This window comes from Ictidomys tridecemlineatus, chromosome 10 (assembly GCF_052094955.1).
Source record: "Ictidomys tridecemlineatus isolate mIctTri1 chromosome 10, mIctTri1.hap1, whole genome shotgun sequence".
Taxonomy (NCBI): domain Eukaryota; kingdom Metazoa; phylum Chordata; class Mammalia; order Rodentia; family Sciuridae; genus Ictidomys; species Ictidomys tridecemlineatus.
Window position 1 is genome coordinate 98256568 of NC_135486.1, and position 18796 is coordinate 98275363.

An 18796-nucleotide genomic window follows, 5' to 3' on the forward strand; every position below is an offset into this window, starting at 1 on the left:
CAGCCCCCAGCTTTCTTAATTTAAAGAAATATATATTTATTTTTTAGTTGTAGTTGTTGGACACAATACCTTTATTTATTTATTTTTATGTGGTACTGAGGATTGAACCCAGCACCTCCCATGTGCTAGGTGACTACTCTACCACTGAGCCACAACTCCAGCCCCTCTTAATTTTTAAGGCACTTTTAAACCTTTATTTTCATTTACTTATTTTTATGTGGTGCTGAGGATCGAACCCAGTGCCTCACATGTGCTAGGCAAGCGCTCTACCACTGTGCCATAACCCCAGCCCCAACATTCTTAAATTTTTTACCTTGAGCTGACTTTTCATTGCCACCTTTTCATTTTCCAGGGCTACATTTCCTATAGAATTTCCTGCTTCTTATTGGCTATCAGAGTATGTTTAGAAACACACAGATTACATGAAATATTAATCTTGGCAGAACTGTAGTCATCTACTATTCACTTTCCCCATAAATCACCTAAAAAATTTTCAGAGTAATTTTTAGGGTATGTACATTTAGAACAACTATTTCCTATGATTAATGAAAATGCTTGAAAATTGACTTGTTGACATGTGTTTTTATCATATCTGTGTATAGTGTGTGAAAATCAAGGCAGGTTGTTCATGTGTCAGTGATTTTGTTCCTTGGTTTCAGACCTACCTTATCTAGGAAGAAAACATCCTATGCCCACAGAGAGAACATCATTCTCAGCAGCTAGTTACTGACTTGTCAGTTGTTAAATATTGAGAGAAAGATGGTTACAAAGCAGAAATTGAGAGTTATTGAGAAAGACACCTTTACAGGGTGCTCATGTGGGGCATAAGGACTTCATCTCAGAGGCAAGCCTGACTCATTACCTACAATCTGAAGAAATAAATACCTCTAAGCATCTGGGTAGAAAGCTATTACTTTTTCAAAAGTAGGTAATATATACTTCATAAGAAAGATCATTATTTATACCTAGCAAGTTCCTAAGTTTATACTTCCACTAATAAGGCCAATCATATTGGTTTAAAGATGAATTGCTTATTAAACTTGACTTTTTGGAATGGTATATAGAACTTGAAAAATAAAAATATGCCTTTAAAATACAAACACACTGATTACTCATTGCTATTAAAGGTCTCATTCACAGAACATCTTCTTTTAAAACTCAACTATAATAATAAAAAGAATGCTTTTATTTGTACTACTTACTATGTTTTTAGATTTACTGAAAATAAAGGATGAATATATTTCCTCATTAGAAGACAATGGAGGTAGTAGGTTCCTAGACATTAACTCTGAACTTTTCTGAATAGTAGAGTGTCGGGTAAAAACCTAGATGCCTCCATACCCTTTTCACCTTTGAAAAGAGTTGATCACCAAATAAGACACTGGACAAATATTGACATGCCTTTCATGTTATTTTTTCTATCTGGGAAAAAAACTTATATTTAACATTTAAGAAGAGATCTTCTTATAGTTAAAATTCTAAACTGTTTCAACTGGAAAATACTTTCTTTTTTCCTAAGAGAGGATTGAACCTAGGACCTCTCAACATGCTAGGCAACTGCTCTACCACTGAGCTACATCCCCAGCTCTGGAAAGTATTTCTTAAAGTGCTGCAGTATAAGATTAAGCCAGGCATGGTGATGTATTCCTATAATCCCAAAGACTTAGGAGGCTGAGAAAGGGGAATCAAAAGTTCAAGGCCAGCCAGGGCAATTTAGCCAGATCCTGTCTAAAAATAAAAATAAAAAAAGGGCTGGGGATGGAGCCCAGTGGTAAAGTGCTGCTGGGTTCCATCACCAGTACCACAAAGGCAAAACAAAACAAAAAAGCAACGTATAACGTCTGAGAGAATTAATTATGCCATAGTATATTATGATTAAATGTTCCAGTCACAAGAACTCTAAAACTATTTATAACCTCCCCTTTATCTTACACTATATACTTTGTATTGTAAAAAGTATATTTATAAACAGAACTTACTGACTTAAAAATGCTTAAGACACAAAAATGTACCCCTGAAACCAGTCTAAATGATTTTGTTTACAACAGCTTTGTTGTAGCTATTTCCATATAAAAAGGTTCATTGGATATTTTTAAAAGTGTATGCATCCAGAGGAGGAGGTACCATTTCTCAATTCATTCTATGAAATCAATATTAACCGAGACCAAAACTAGACAAAGATATCACAAAAAAACTATGAATTAACATCCCTTATATATAGAAATAAAAATCCTCAACAATATACTAGCAAACTGAACCCAGCAACATATAAAAAAGATTATATATTATATGACAAAGTGGGAATACAAAGTTGGTTTAACTAAAAATCAATTAATATGATATATTATATTAATAAAAGTTTTTCTAAAACCATATGATCAACTCCATATACACATAAAAAGCATTTGAAAAAATCCAAACCCCTTTCATGATAAAATTACAACAAACTAGAAACAGAAAGGAACTTCTCAACTGATAAATACCCACGGCCAACATGAGATTTAATGGTAAAAGATTGCAAGCTTGGAGTTGAGGTGTAGCTCAGTGGTAAAGTATTTGCTGAGCATGCAACAGGCCTTGGGTTCAATACCCTGTACCACTCTTCCACCAAAACACACACACACTGAAAGTTTTTCCCTGAAGGTTAGGAACAAAACAAGGATGCTACATTTCTAGTTAATACCACATTACAAGTTCTAGCCAGGGCAGTCAGGCAGAAAAAGAAATAAAAGGCATTCAGATTAGAAACGAAGAAGCAAAACTATCTCTATATGCTAATGATACAGTCTGATTCTGTAATAAAAAAAATCCTGAGGACTCCACTAAAAAATTAGCACTTAATAAATGACTTTAGTAAGGCTATAGGACATAAAATCTACATACAAAAATTGTTTGTTGTATTTCTATGTAATGCTAATGAGAAAGCCAAAAAATAAGAAAACTATTCCATTTACAATAACATCAAGAAGACTAAAATATTTGGGAATAAATTTTGCAAAAAAAAAAAAAAAAGCAGGATGTACTGAAAAGTATAAAACAGGACTTGCCTAGCATGTGCAAGGCCCTAGATTTAATCACCAGCACTGCAAAAACAAACAACTCTCCCAAAACAAACAAAACCCAAAACCAAAAATCCCTGAACTATTAAAAATACAAAACATTATTGGAAGAAATTAAAGAAGATGCAAATAAATGGAAAAGCATCCCATGCTCATGAGTCAGGATATTGTTAAATGATAATACAGCCCAAACTGTATCTACAGATGCAATGTAAATCCTAAAAAAAAAATTCCAATTGACTGTTTTTCCCCCCCAGAAATCATCCAAGTGATTTTTTTCTTTTTTTTTTTTTTTTGGTACCAGGAATAAGACTCAGGGGCACTCAACCACTGAACCACTGAGCCACATCCCCAGCTCTGTATTTTTATTTTATTTAGAGACAGGGTCTCTAATGAATGAGTTGCTCAGGGGCTTGCTATGTTGCTGAGTCTGGCTTTGAACTTGTGATCCTCCTGTCTCAGTCTCTTGAGCCACTGGGATTACAGGCGTGCGCCACCATACCTGGCTTATCCAGGTGATCTTAAAACTCAAATGGAGGGGCTAGGGTTGTGGCTTAGCAGTAGAGTGCTCACCTGGCACATGTGAGGCACTGAGTTCACTCCTCAGCACCATATAAAGGTGTATTTTAAAAAAACTCAAATAGAACAGCAAGTAACCAAGAACAATAACCAAAACAATCTTTAAAAAGAGCAAAGTTGGAAAACTCATATTACTGACTCCAAAGCTTACTATAAAGCTCTCATAATCAAGACTGTGTGCCTGCATAAGGACATATAGATCAATGAAACAGAACCAAGAGCATAATGAAATTAGCCTTCTATATCACTCCATACACAATAATGAATTCAGAATGTACCACAGACTGAAATGTAAAACTAAAACAATAAAAATCTTCAGAACACAGAGTAAAACCTTGTGATACTGGGTTAGACAATGATTTCTGAGATACCGTACTAAAAGCATAGATGACAAGATTAAAAGAGAGAAATCACATCAATATAAAATTTTTTTCTTGCACTGCAAATAATATCATCAAGAAAGTGAAGGGTTGAGAATGTGGTATAGTGGTAGAATATTTGCCTAGCATGAGCTGAGTTCAATCCTCAGTAGCTCAGTAACATGAAGGAAAAAAAATGGAAAGGGAAAAGGGAAGAATAAAAACAACCCACAGAATGAGAGAAAATATTTGCAAATAATACTTTAAATAAATAACTAGTCTATTTGAATAGCTATTTCTCCTAAGAAAATTAAAACATGAAAAGATTCTCAGTAGGGAATTAGAAATCAAAACTACAATGAGATGCCAATTCACATCTACTGAGATGGCTAAAATAAAAATGGTAGACAAGTGTTGATATGGATGTGAAGAAAGTGGAATATACATATACTGCCGGTGGTAATACACAATGGTATAGCCTCTTTGGAAAATGATTTGGTAGTTCCTCAAATATTAAACAGACTAGTAATTCCATTCCCTAGGTATACACCACAGAGAATTAAAAACATATGTCCAAGCAAACACTTATATCCATATGTTCATAGAAGCATTCACAGTCAGCAAATGTTCATCAAGTGATAAATGGAAAAATGTCACATATCCAATGTAGAATATTATTCAGCAGTGTTATGGTTTGGATGTGAGGTGTCCTCCAAAAGCTCATGTGTGAGACAATGCAAGAAGGTTAAGAGGAGAAATGATTGGGTTATGAGGGCCTTAACCCAATCAGAGAATTAATACCCTGATGGGGGATCAACTGAGTGGTAACTGAAGGTGGGTAGGGTGTAGCTGGAAGAGGTGGGCATTGAGGTGTTGCTTTGGGGTATATATTTTGTATCTGACAAGTACAGACTCTCTCCCTGGTTCCTGATCATCATATGAGCCTCATCTCTACCACACTTTTACACCATGCCTTATCTGGAGCCCTAAGGAATGGAGCTGGTCTTCTATAGACTGGGATCTCTGAAACCATGAACCTCTAAATAAATTTTTCCTCTTCTAAAATTGTTCTTGTCAGGTCTTTTATTCACAGTGGTGAAAAAGATAACTAAAACAAGCAACAATAAGGAATTAAGTACTGATATATGGTACATTGTATATGAACCTCAAAAATACTATGCTAACTGGGCATGATATTGCACACCTCTAATCCCAGCTACTCAGGAGCCAAGGCAGGAGGATCACCCTGTCTGGGCAATTTAGCAAGACTCTTTCTCCAAAAATAAATAAACAAACAAACAAATAAATAATAATTGGGGGCTGGGATGTAATGCACTGATAGCATATGTGAGACATGTGAGGCTCTGAGTCAACCCCGAGTACTAGGAAAAAAAAAATCACTATGATAGGTCAAAGAAGCCAGTCATAAGAGATCACAAAAGATCACATATTTTGTAATTCCATTTATATGAAATGCCCAGAATTGGAAAATGTATAGAGACAGAAAGCAGATTACTGGGAGGCATGGGTAGTATAGACACACTAATGGGATTTGGATTTCTTGTATGGTATGAGGGAAAAAATGTTCTAAAATTATATTGTGGCAATGATTGCACAACCCTAATATCGAATATTGCACAATATTCTGAAAACATTAAAATGTAAATTTTAAATGGAAGAACTGTGTGGTATCTCAGTTATATTTTAATAAAGCTGCTAAAAAACAGTGTATGCACATTTCAGGTCAAGCTATCTCATACCTTTCTTTGGCTTCTTTGAGTGCAATTTCAAGTCTCTCCACCTTCTGGTTTCCTTCCCTTAGGCAAAGCAGGAGCTGGCTCACAGTTAATTCTTCAAATTCCAAATAATTCTTGGCACCTTTGGCAGATTTGCTCCTATATTGATAACACCACCACATTCAGTATAAAGGTTAAAAGGTTTTTTATCAAAAAATGAAAACCAACACTTAGAGTAACCCAATATAACTGAGACCAGCTTAAACAAATTGTTTTCCAGAACATTCTCCAATTAATTCTCATCTACTGACAGATGGATGGTCCCAAGACCCATAGTGCTATGCTCCTCCCTACTTTCTGGGGAAGGTGTAGGGACTGACAGTGAGACTCCAGAGAAGCTAGCCTTAAAGTATAACTTGCTGTTTCTGAATGGTCACTGTGTAAGTAAGACCCCAAAACTCGCTTTCCAGAAATCTAGTCTCAAAGAGAACTCAGCCAAATAAACTACACTGGCCTTTCTCCAAATCTGAGAAAGTCACTTTTACTTAACATTTTTTTTCTTTTTGTTTCAAGTAATCAAAGAGAAATATAGCCAATGTTGTCAAATATTTTTCTTGACTTCAAAATATGATTGAATAGAGACATTCTAATGACAAACAAAACCATGGCTACCACTCTAAAAACATTCAGGGACTATGATGACCATGGCAGGCACTATTTTAGTAAACTACTGGAGCTCACAAATCTAATAAAGAACCAACACTGAATTCCATTACTAGGACTCCAAAGCTCAAACTCTAAATCTAGAAATCAATCTCAAATTTCTTCTGATTCTCATAAATAATATAGGGTTGTTATTGTTTTTTTTTTAAATAGCACAGTGGCTTAAAAGAAGAACTGATCTTTGCATGTGGTATGAATGAGGAAGAAGTGGCTTAAAATTGTCAAACAATTTTCTTCCTTCCCTATACTTCCAGGAAAGTCTTCTGATACCAAAAACAGAACTTGGGGAAAAAAGTTTTAAGAAGTTTTAACTTTAAAAAGGGAATAATATTCACTTATACCAATAGCCATTTTTGATGAAAGAATATTGTCTAATATTTTCTCTCTGATATAAGGGCTTAGAAACATGATTGGAAATTTTTTTTCACCTTTTATAAGTCATTATCTATGTACATTCATCAAGTTATAGAAAAAAAGATTTTAAAAGTCTATGAGGCAATCTTGGGATATAGCTCAGTGGTACAGTGCTTGCCTAGCATATGTGAGACCTTTGATTTAGTTTCCAGTACCACCAAAACAAAACAAACAAACAATCTATGTAGTGCTGGACACAGTGGCTGTAATCCCAACTACCTAGAACGTTAAGGAGAATTGCAAGTTTGAGGTCATCCTCAATTTAGCAAGAACCTGTCTTGCCCTTTCATTATTTAAGATGTCTGTTTCTCAGTATCTACTTGGTTCAGGTAAACTTGAGACTACGCAGATATGATACCTGGGCACTTTCAATAAACTCCTACAGTGATAGCTAGCATTAACAATAATTGTTAGAGAAGATCACCAGCACTGGTCACTCTGGCTTATAACTAGGGATGAACAGGGAAGATAAAAGTGATACATCTCATTTATGGAAGCTTGGCAGCCTGCTCCAAGTCAGACAGCACTGGTAAACAAATTAGCAAACATGGGTCTTTGGAAAGCAATATCTTCTTTTTATGGAGAGCAGGACTGTTTTCACTTCTTACCTGAAGGAGATGAAATACCTACAACAGAGTAGTCTGCATTAGTCAGCCTAAAAAAGGCACCAAACATTGTTTTTATTCTCCACCAGTTTGGACTATAACATTAAATAGCATTCAAACTGAATATTAATGAAAGGTCCTACAATCAATAAAAAGTTACTTCTCCAGCCCATCATGTTTGATCTCCAGTGACAGATTCAAAGGGACAAGACTGCCCCGTCTTTCTGCCTGACAGCTCTAGTCTTTCATCACATACATGTCAATGGAGTCTGTTCTTGTAGGCTCAAGATTATTCTTGATTTCTTTTAATGTTCCATCTGCTTCTCCTTCCTGTAAAAACAGAAATGAAAGGGATTTAACACAATATATCTACAAGACAAATTGTTTGTCAAAAGAAAAGAAAAAGGGAAAAGATCAAGAATTTTGATGATACAACCCAGGAAACTACGCAACATTTGAATGTGAAATGATTAAATTGGGTCACTCAGTGGAATGGAAATTTACTCTTCCCTCAGTCTGCACACCCTGTCAGGATTATAAATATCTAGGCCAAGGCATAAAGGTCAGACTCTTCTCATTGAACACACTCACCCTGACTCCATAAACACGAAAGCTTATCTCCTATCTCTCCTTTTTCCCCTAGGTTAAGGTCACACAGCTAACAATCCCACATATCTTTCTTATACAGCTCTCTAAAATGTAAAATACTAGAACTCTATGAATTAAAGTTGACAAAGAGGCAATTTTCTTTGGATGAGGCTTACCTACATTTTTTTTTGCCAAATTAGGTCCTGTTAGAAATTTGCATGTACCATAGGCCATTTAGGGATGGAGAAGGTTAAGTAAGACTAAAGTAGTACTTGCAAGGCAGTTATATTCAAATAAACTAATAGGGAAATCTTCAAAAATTATAATAGATACTGTAGATATACTTCCTACATCTTTTTTTTTTTGATATCACACTGAGCCACATCCAAGCCCTTTTAATTTTTCTATTTTGAGACAAGTTCTCATGAAGTTGCTTACAGCCTCACTAAGTTGCTGAGGCTGGCTTCAAACCTGCAATCCTCCTGCCTCAGCCTCCTGAGCTGCACTTTCTAAATCTTGTGCAGTATTTTCAAGTTCACAGCAGTGAGGCAAGCACAACTGTCCCTTATCTGTGAGGCAGAAGATGATGTTAACTGTAAGAAAACAAGCCTAATTTGGAGAAGTCTGATATACTCTTTTGGCTTCCTGAATTTTATCAGTTATTTGCAGAAGGTTAAAGCTCTTTGATCAAATTTCTGTTTCAGTAATCTTCCAGGAAGGACACTCTGGTAAAGGAGCCTTTTCAAACCTAAATTTCTCCTGATTTTGGCATGGATAGTAAGGTCACTAAGAACCATTTTCCAACTCTATTAATCTTTAGTGTGGTAAGTGAATAAGGAAGACCCACAGTAATATTCCAGAATACCTAGTAGATCAGCTGTTTTTCAAGTTGCTCCCCACTACCCCTGACTGATCTATAAAGTCCATTTCCTTTTTCAGGGCACAATTTATCTCTTTTCCCGTATCAGATCTGCACTTTGACAAAGCTCAAATGACCTTCTATATTACAGAGGATTTTATCCTTGTGTGTTTTTCTCCTTCACTGTCCAATCTTTTGTAGTGTCATGTAAAGAGAGGCCCCTACATGATCTACGTACCCATTCTGCTCTTTAACAGGACTATGTGTATATCCAGAAATAGCCATAATAGACACTTCACAAGAGTTTAGGGATCAATAAACACCACCTTGCTTAGCTCACTTCATTTTGGGTTGACAGGAATTTGACTTTGACAGCACTGGGTTCAAACTCAGTTCTCATATACTCCACAACCTGTAACAGTGGTCATGTTATGCTTTGAATATAATTCTTACTGCTCTGCCACTGCAACTTATTTTTTAAATGGACATGTTTCTTTCTCCTCCTCTCTCCTGGGTCCTCCCTAATCTCAGGGGAAACAGGATTACCTTTCTTCCCCATCCTAGGCAGAGTACACACTCACCATAGGAATGAAGTAATCCAGACTTTGGGGATGGTACCAGAAGTTCTCAGAAAGGTCTTATCTCCCAAATGAACAAGTGAATTACAACTCCAGAGAACACACAGAATGTAGCCTTTGAGTCACCTCTTTACAAGCCCCCTGTTCTTGCTGATGGGCAGAGTCACGGCTGTTAGGACAGGAGTCCCCTGTGTTTCTCCTCTGCTAGCAAAGCAATAAATCTTCTTTTTCCTTTTTCTCAAAATCCTGACCTTGTTATTGGATTGGCTTTTCGGACAATGACAGAGATTTTGGCAACAAATCTACCACCAGAACAGCTCTTCCCTCTCTTCTCATTTTTAATTTCCCTAGTTCCTCATAAGACTTTGAAAAGAGAAACCCACAACTAAAAAGTATTTAAAAACCATTGGTTTACTACTTGATCACAGTTCCGCTCATCTGAGTGAACTGGTCTCACGGCTTTGAGACCTGATTTAAAAAATGACCAGAAAGTTCATGCTTTATGTTTTTTTTTGTTGTTGTTTTTGAATTGTTTTTAGGTCAGTCACAAAAACATCCAATTTGCCAAGACAAGTTGGGGAAAATGATTATATCTTTTGTCATAAAAGGTAATTTATATTTTTTCATTTTTGCTAAGAAACTCTTGCAAGCATTGTACTTAAAAAAATGGGAGCTAATTTATCATTGCTACACTAAAATTTCCTCATTATTTCACTTCCATTGTTGGCCAAAAATAGTAGTAATTATTTCCTCTGTCTAGATGAGGCTTTGTAGTTTGCTTAAAACAAGACCCAAAACAAAACTCTTACAGCCATCTTGATTTCAACAAAGGAGTCTTCTGAGGAGCCGCTGGCAGTCAGCTTGAGCTGTAATTCAGACACGATGCCCAGCAGGTCTGCCTTTTCAGCCTGAAGGCGTGCCACCTGGGTCTTCAGCTGTTCCACTTCCTGCTCTGCTACCACCTTGGGAAGCCTAGAGTCACCAGTGGGGTCCTGGAAATGACAAGGAGTAAAGCACATAAACAAATCAACTAAGGGCCTATGCATCAAAATTGAATGTCCTCACACTCATGTACAAGGCTGTTTTCAATATCTTTGTACCCTGGTTTAAATAGAAAACCCAGCTCTTACTTGACATTTATTTTAACAGAACATTTAAGGTGGAAATTTTTACTGTGTGCGCGCTTCTGGGTATTGAACCCAGTGGCTCTCTACCACTGCGTTACATCCCCAGTACTTTTTATTTTTTATTTTGAGACAGGTAAGTTGCATAGGCTGCCCTCAAACTTGAGATCTTCATGCCTCAGTCTCTGGACACAATGCCAAGCATTTTATATTTTTTTTGTTGTACTCAAATAATAGAAATTTAAAATGACTTCATGAAAGAAAGAAAGTCTTCCATAGCACATTGAAATATGGATATTATGAAAAGAACCAACCAGATTTTGGCAATGGTAAATTAGACCAAAACTCTAGAAAACAAAAACAAAAAGAAAAAAACTCCCACCTTTTTTCCTCCCCAGAAATGTCCACTTATCCCCATTCTCCCTATACTCATGATATCTAATTAGAAGCCAAAGCACCAAGGATATTACTTGGTCCCATAACAGCAAAACACAGTGAAATGACACAAATCCTCCCAATATGTAAACTGGTGGGTACAATATTCTATGTTGGTGTTTGAAAGTTGGTAAAAATAAATCTGGTGAGAAATAGGAAATTTAAAATTCAGAGATTGGTACCAAAAGCAAATAAATAAATAAATAAATTTTAGCCTATAAAAACAATAATTAGCACTAATATCCCACTAGTACCTACTATGCATTGTGTTCACCCTGTTGCAATGACTGCATATGTCAACGTCACAGGAGAAAGACCCTTTTCAGGTATGGCATTTTCACTCGGGAATAGGGAGAACAGATCTTGTCTATACTCTGTCCATCACTGGGGGTATGATCTTGAACAGAATCCCTGAAATTCCTGGTCTCAGTTCTCTTAGGTTAGAAGGGAAGATGTGACACCACATACTTGGTTCTCTCCCTAAGAAACCTCCAAGGTTCTTATGTGCATGACAATATGCTTCATTTAGTTCCCTTTCCAAATTGGAAGTATAGATGCTTGAGAGCACCAGAAATTTCAGCATTCCCTGCATCTTAATAATTCAGTGAAAAATAACAAATTCTTCAAACCAGCCTTTAAAGTAAAATCTTAATTCTCAGAAACTGATAGCATAATTAACTATTATCAACATGATCTCTAAACAAATAATTTAAATAAGTGATCCATAACTTGTAGTCAGCATTGTCTGAGTTTTATCCTTTTCCTCTCCCAACCTCTCTAAAAGATTTTCCAAGAAACAAAGAACAGGCCCAAAGATTCAGAGTGGAACTTTAGCAGTATAAGAAAGACACATGGCTGGACCACAAACCAGCTAGTCCATGAGGTACTGACTTGTTACCCGATGGGTCTCCCGCTGCCCAGGTGATACTCTGCCTTCAGCTGGAGCAGTGCCATGCTGGGAACTACCACACATTCAAAGGAAAGCAGCTCAAAGAACCCCAAGAAGCAAGTTCCAAGGAAAGGTTAGAAGCTGTGCAAATTCTCTTAGCAGTGACTCACACAAAAGAAACAAAGGTGAAGAATGAAACAGGAAAAGCATAGATATACCTCACCTAGAACCAGGAATGAGTCTAAGCAAAACTAGCCTTTTTTAGGAATCATTATGTGTGCCCTCTTGACCTCTCTAAGGACATTTTGTAGAAAGCATTTTTATGCACCTTAGTATAAGGAGAGAAGTTTTAAACAAGTGTTTGAGGATCAAGGATAAAAAACTGACATTAGAATCTCAGATTATTTGTCTAAATTTTCTTTTTCACAATTCCCTTAATTGTCCTCAGGAAATAATAAATCCAATTATTTTTCCATGAAACTCCTTATAAGATAACCCTTCAAATTTCCCTTCATTTACTACTGAAATCCTTTCATTTGCTTCCTGGGTTAGCGCTTCTATGGTTTATCTCTGATCTCTACTCCAACTCCATTCTTTGTTACTCTCTTTCATCACTTCTGAGCCCTTACCACTGACCTTCATGTGACACAATTTGTCTTTTCATGTATTTGTACAATCTTTCCTCCCACTGTCCTGAAAATGTGCCTAAGTTAATATGCCATCTTAGAATCCTAGAAGGATTCTATCTATTGACCCTGCATAGCCATTTGTACAATTAAGGTAGGAAACACTCCCTGGAGATAATTTTAATGCATAATTCAGTGAAATCAGACAGAACCTCTAGTGCCTGGCCTCATGAGGATCAGAAGGTAGACCTCCAAGGGAGATCTCTGTTCATCCTCATGTGGAGTTTGTGTCCTGTGATCACTTGCCTTGAAAGCAGCTGTCCAAAGCTTCAGCTTCTGATTTAACTTCTTCCAATTCTGGAGCCTTCTAGGAAAGCCCATAGGCAGATAGCTTAAAAAGACAAACTGCTTCTGGAAGCTGCTATCTTGGCTTCAGTGTGATAGGCCCCAGCTAGCTAAAGCCAACAATCAGCTCACATTCCAAAATCCAAGGAAGCAACATAATTTAAGATATTTTCTTCCAGAGATTAGAAAATCATTCATATATCTTAAGTGATCATTTCTTCAGAGAATTTTTCCTCAACAATATTTAGATAATGAGAAATTCCTGGCCCCCCCAAAGAAACAACTTCATGCTCTTTGTACAGTAAGACAAGTTGATGGTTCAGGCATGATAAATCTTACCAACAATACAAATATAAATTTATTCAAGCAGAATATTCATCATTCCATGAGCAGGATGATGAGTAAGATCATTGATATGAACTGTAGTATTTTTGTAATCAACTTCTCATGTTTTGAATTATTCACCCCCCTTTTCCATTATTTTTAATTTTCTTTCTATTCCTTACCCATTCAAAAAAATAGATATCAACAAAGTTCAAAGTAAAAAGCCTCAAGAAAAAAATCACTGATAGGTAGAATACATCCTCCCTAATACAACCAAGTACTTCATCTTCCAAAGGATTAAGTGCCAGCTTGGAAGAAAATGAATAGCAGATGTCCACCCAAGTGAACAATAACCAGTGACCCTTGGTATATTGTCAGGGACTTCAAATGTGTCCTGGTTTGTTTTTCACTAACATCTTTGACATCTACTCTCTAGTATGAATACATTTCCCAAGTTACTTGGGTGATATGTCTCTTTCTCTTTAACCATGGCAACTCTATAGCCAGCCCCTCATCACAACGTGGCATTTGACAAGTCATTTTTCAAAAGGAAATGTAAAGTGAATTATCTCCATTTTAGATTAGAGAAAGGACAAAGTCAATAAGTAAAAATACTGAATAGTAGATGTTTTAAATGTGATTTTTATCAGAGACATAATCTAAAAGACAACAATTGGATGGTTCAAAGCAGAGGTCCACCTGCATCGCTGTAATGAATATGAAACACTGATTTATCGCCTCAGTATTCTTTGGACTACAATCAACATGGTTAAAGCCTTTCAGATTTCTTTTCCCCAGCAGAGATTATACAGGCTTAAGCTGCAATCAAGGGCTGGGGTTGTGGCTCAGTGGTAGAGCGCTTACCTAGCTAGCATGTGTAAGGCACCGAGTTTGATTCTCAGCACCACATATAAATAAATAAATAAATGTCCATCAAAAACTAAAAACATATTTTAAGAAAACTGCAATCAATTTTTTTTCACCAGAAACACTTTATACAACACTAGTTCAGCCTGAATCATGAAAGGTTTTCATCTAGGAGTCTAGACAAATAAGATTCTATTGAAAATACTAAGAAACAACATCATAATTTATCAGTCTTCTCACCTCAAATGGTCTTTCTGATTTCCCTTTTAGTTTTCCAAGCTCTTCCTTCAATTTTTCATTTTCATGACTCAAGGCCATCAGGCGCTCTTTGGCTTCTTTGCTCTGTATCTCAAAAAACTGGCGTTCTTCCTTCTGTTTCTCTGTCCAGGCTGAGAGCTCCTCAAATCGCCCTTTCATAGCTTGATTATTTAGCTTCATGGCTTCTGTATGGGGGTCAGAATGAGGAAGTCACACACACCAGGAGAATGGACCAAATGCGCCCACAGCCCACTTCACCACTTGGCTCTGGATCTAAACAGGCCAGCCTTGGCCTGGGCCCAAGGGTCAGCAGGAGAAAGATTATATCAAAGTGAGTGGTTTTTGCTTTCAGACAGGACTAGTGAACATTTCTAGTCCTCAAAGTATCAAGAAAAAAAAATTGATTTGGATACCTCCACTATAGCCCAAATTCCCATTTCTAACTAGGAGACTAAGGAAGGTCCTATCACTCTGTGATGAGAACACCCTTTCTGCCAAAAGCCATAGTTTGACATATCAGAATGCTTCCTACGAATAGGTAATATTTAGGACTAAGTCTGTATTCAAAGAAGCTTTCCTTTCTTTTCCCCCTTTATAGACTAAATGTCACTATACTATTTCCCTGAGATAGAATTTTTTTTTCTTTTTCTTTTTTTGCAGTGCTGAGGATCCATCCCAGGGCCTTGCACATGCTAGGCAAGCATTCTGCTACTGAACAACATCACCAGTCCCTGACAGAATATGTTTTATTCTTACGTTATCAAGAGGTAAATAACAGAAAGCATTTTAGCCCTACCAAAAGCCATCTGGGCTCATGTAGGAGACTTGTTACAAAGGAATTATGTTTCATAAAGGCCCCAGGTGAGTGGAGAATACGGGTTGGGTGGCTGCTCACCTTTCAGCTGGTGGTTCTCAACCAAGAGCTCCTTCATCTGCTGCAGCAGCTCCTCTGGGGTGAATGTATCCAGGCTGGGGTGAGCCAGAATGGGGGGTCCATTTCCTGTGGTCTCAATGGGACTGTCCCCCTTTTCAGTCAGGCAGCTGAGAGGTTGGTGGGACATGGCAGAAGTTCCTATGAAAAAGCCACAAACTGAAAATCTAGCCATGCCCCCTCTACCAAGGGTGTCCTTGAGTCTCACAGATCCATTAATAATTACTAATATTTATTTCCAAAGTTGCCAACTTTCACCACTTGCATTTTGAACTTTTTAAATTCTTTTTTTGTTTTAAACAAAAAGGCATATCCCAGTTTCAGGAAAACATGCATGCGTGTATACATGAGTGTACAAAGGAATACAATAAGAGACTGGAAAATGAGAAGGAAGGGTATGTGTAGACATGGGCAAAGCATCATTAAATTTTCCCATGTAGATCTTTAAGTTCAAATCTCCTTACTTTGAGTGAATTATATGGTATGTGAATTATATCTCAGTAAAACTGTTAATTTTCATATATTTATTTTTCATAGTTTTGGTTAAAAGGGAAGGGGAGATTTAACATTTTTTTCAATGCTTAATTTGTGTTAAAACACCACCCAAACATGTCATTGCCTCTACATTCTTCATTAAAAGTCACCCAGGTAGCTATTTTACTATGAAGAAACTGAGTTCACAGAGGTATACAGCTTGTTCATGGCAAAGAAGTGGCACAAACAAGTATCAAAAGATGATTTCCACACCCACCCTATTATACAATAAAGGTGCTACTAAATACATGGCCTTCAATATCATATTTTGCAAAACATATACCCAAAAATTTTAAGACATCTTTCTATTTTATATTCTGAAAATATTTCTATCATATGACTTTATTTTGTAAATGGGTCAGTGTGGACTTAAAAATACAAGATACCAATACTTACCAACTCTATTTCTTTATTATATACCACCCAGACAAACAAGGACATCATTCCATGACTGGATATATGCTATGTGAAAAGACTTTTATCTTCACACTTTTTTTTTTCCATCCAGAACTGATGTGGATGGATTATAAAGCTAAACAAAAGCCACTGACACCAAAGAAGGCCCTAGGATGAAGAAGTAAGCAAGCCCATTTTTAATGGGAGAAAGACATTGCTCTCAGACCCATCAGCTCCTCATGATTACAGAGCCTGTGTGGCCCCTTTGAATTGTGCATGAAATCAGTCACTGCAAGACAAGAGGCAAGAGAACTGCCTTCTAAAATATAACAAGAGGCAAGGGTTTCAACTCTCTGCCTGTGCTTTGGAAATGAGAGGATGGCACACTGATTTTGGTAGGGAAGAACTTGTAGGCAATCAGAGACAATGCTACCACCAATAGAGACAGCAGGTCCTGCAGTGCCACTAGCCATGTGACTTCTACCTAAAGCAGTCAGCACAAAGAAATGCATACTCATGAACTAGTCCCGAGAATGGCAACTTTATGAATGGAAAACACTGATAAAGCATTTTACTCAATTCTGAACCTCTTGCATTTATGTCTTACACAACTAAATTGATCTAGAAAAAAGATATCATGCCAAAATGTTCCATCATTTAGCATCAAGGAACTAAAGCAGACTGCTCTTCTAGAAGGAAGGGAAGGAAGGGAAGGAAGGGAAGGAAGGGAAGGAAGGGAGGGAAGGGAAGGAAGGGAGGGAAGGGAGGAAGGAAGGAAGGAAGGAAGGAAGGAAGGAAGGAAGGAAGGAAGGAAGGAAGGAAGGAAGGAAGGAAGGAAAGAAACTGCCAATGTCTATGACTTTCCATGAATTTATTTCTGTACAGAATGATCTTGGTGTCAACATTTCATTAAAATGAGGTTTTTCCTTTTTTTTTTAATGGGGTTTTCTGATAACAGTGTTCATACCTATTTTGCAGAGGAATAATAAACTTCCAGGTAATAGGCCTAAATGTGTAATTCATCAGCCAATATAAAATTTCCTTAGGTATTCCTCAATTACATTATAGTTTGCAAGGGTGCATCTCTCTCTCTCTCTCTCTCTCTCTCTCTCTCTCTCTCTCTCTCTCTTTCTCTCTCTCTCTCTCTCTCTCTCTCTCTCTCTCTCTCTCTCACACACACACACACACAAGGGTGCATCTCTCTCTCTCTCTCTCTCTCTCTCTCTCTCTCTCTCTCACACACACACACACACACACACACACACACACACACACACATATTTTTTTTTCTCTTAGTACTAGGGATCAACTCCAAGGCCTTGTGCATGCTAGGCAAGTGCTTTATTACTGAGCTACACCTGCAGCCCAAAATATTTTTTAAAATATCTAAACACTTATCTAGAGATGTTCTCAGTTTTGTCTTTTCATATGAACAAATTTTCCCTTAATTGTTGTTCCAAGGGAGAAGGAGTAGAAAGGGAAAGGAAAAGGGGAAGGGAAGGGAAAGGGATGTTCCCTTGAAAAGTATTCAGATGTTTTCCTCCTTGACCTTCCTTGACACCTTTACCAAGTCTACAGATAAACCATAATAAAGGTAAAACCAGTTCTAGTTGTTATATCAGTGCTTCCAGCTTTTTCAGATTGTCCAGGTTTTATAAGGATATTGTAAACAGCCGGGTTGTGCTAAAAGAGGCAGTAGAAAAGCACTTATACCACTAGCCAAATGTGTGGCCTTGGGAAGTCACCTGACCTGTTGTGATAACTCACTGACTGGTATAGCAGATGATATGCTTCATTGTTGCTCTCAGCTCAGCAACCCTGTGAAAGGTATTCTTTGGTTTCTAAGATTATAGTCCTACTTTCCCCTTCAACATAGACACACCCTCATGAGCATGTCTCTCACCAATTCATATATCTTTCCTAGTTACAGCAAACTATTTTTATCCAATATTGTTAGGAAAAATTAGTTTTTAATTCAAATGTTATAGTAGATAAGAAGTTAGCATGCACGATAACCATAGCATATAGATTCTATCAAAATTTTACTAACAGTAATTTAATATAAAATAATTTTGGATGACTCAAAGGGCACTTTATTATTTTAGAATGTTCTGGAGGAATTATTATGAGTGATCACTGTAGAGTGCACATGTGAAATATCTATTGGTAGAAATGCCAGTTAGGGAAAACTGAAAATTAAGTTTTAACATCACCTTGAGAAACCTTCAAGTGGGCAAACACAGAGGTATATTATAAATCTTTGCACATATATTCAGAGATTACAGAAATTGGAACAATGTCATTTAGTCCAAGAGTCTATCTAATAACATATTTTCTCATAATAATCTAAATGACCTCAATCTGAAGTGTGTCAGTTCTCAGAAAAAGTGATATTTAATAATGGAAGGATTGAGCACAGAATTTGTCAAGATTTCACCAGTAAGGAAGACTGAGAACTACCCGGTAGGTAGAAGGTCAAAAGCAAAAATCAAGATTTTATTCTTAGATCTGCTACCTGAATTCCTAACATCATATTCTTATTTTTAATTCCAGAATATCAAGTAATT

General features: G+C 36.9%; 1 protein-coding gene and 1 long non-coding RNA gene across 6 annotated transcripts in view; one reads left to right on the forward strand and one right to left on the reverse strand.

The window, feature by feature from the left end:
* Optn (optineurin) overlaps nt 1–18796 on the reverse strand; it is a 58810-nt gene that overhangs the window by 36510 nt on the left and 3504 nt on the right. For all 5 annotated transcript variants that reach the window (XR_013426747.1, XR_013426746.1, XM_078023531.1 and 2 more), the window contains exons 2-6: nt 15264–15440; nt 14351–14553; nt 10310–10492; nt 7732–7805; nt 5758–5892 (exon numbers count right to left, since the gene is read on the reverse strand). Coding sequence is in view for 3 of the 5 variants with exons in the window: in XM_078023531.1 (XP_077879657.1) it covers nt 5758–5892; nt 7732–7805; nt 10310–10492; nt 14351–14553; nt 15264–15429 (761 nt within the window). In the remaining 2 variants the exon portion in view is untranslated. The remainder of the gene's footprint in view (nt 1–5757; nt 5893–7731; nt 7806–10309; nt 10493–14350; nt 14554–15263; nt 15441–18796) is intronic.
* Nucleotides 1–18796, forward strand: part of LOC144367398 (uncharacterized) — a 30753-nt gene that overhangs the window by 10410 nt on the left and 1547 nt on the right. Inside the window, exon 2 of the long non-coding RNA XR_013426748.1 lies at nt 15029–15135. This is a non-coding gene — a long non-coding RNA (uncharacterized LOC144367398). The remainder of the gene's footprint in view (nt 1–15028; nt 15136–18796) is intronic.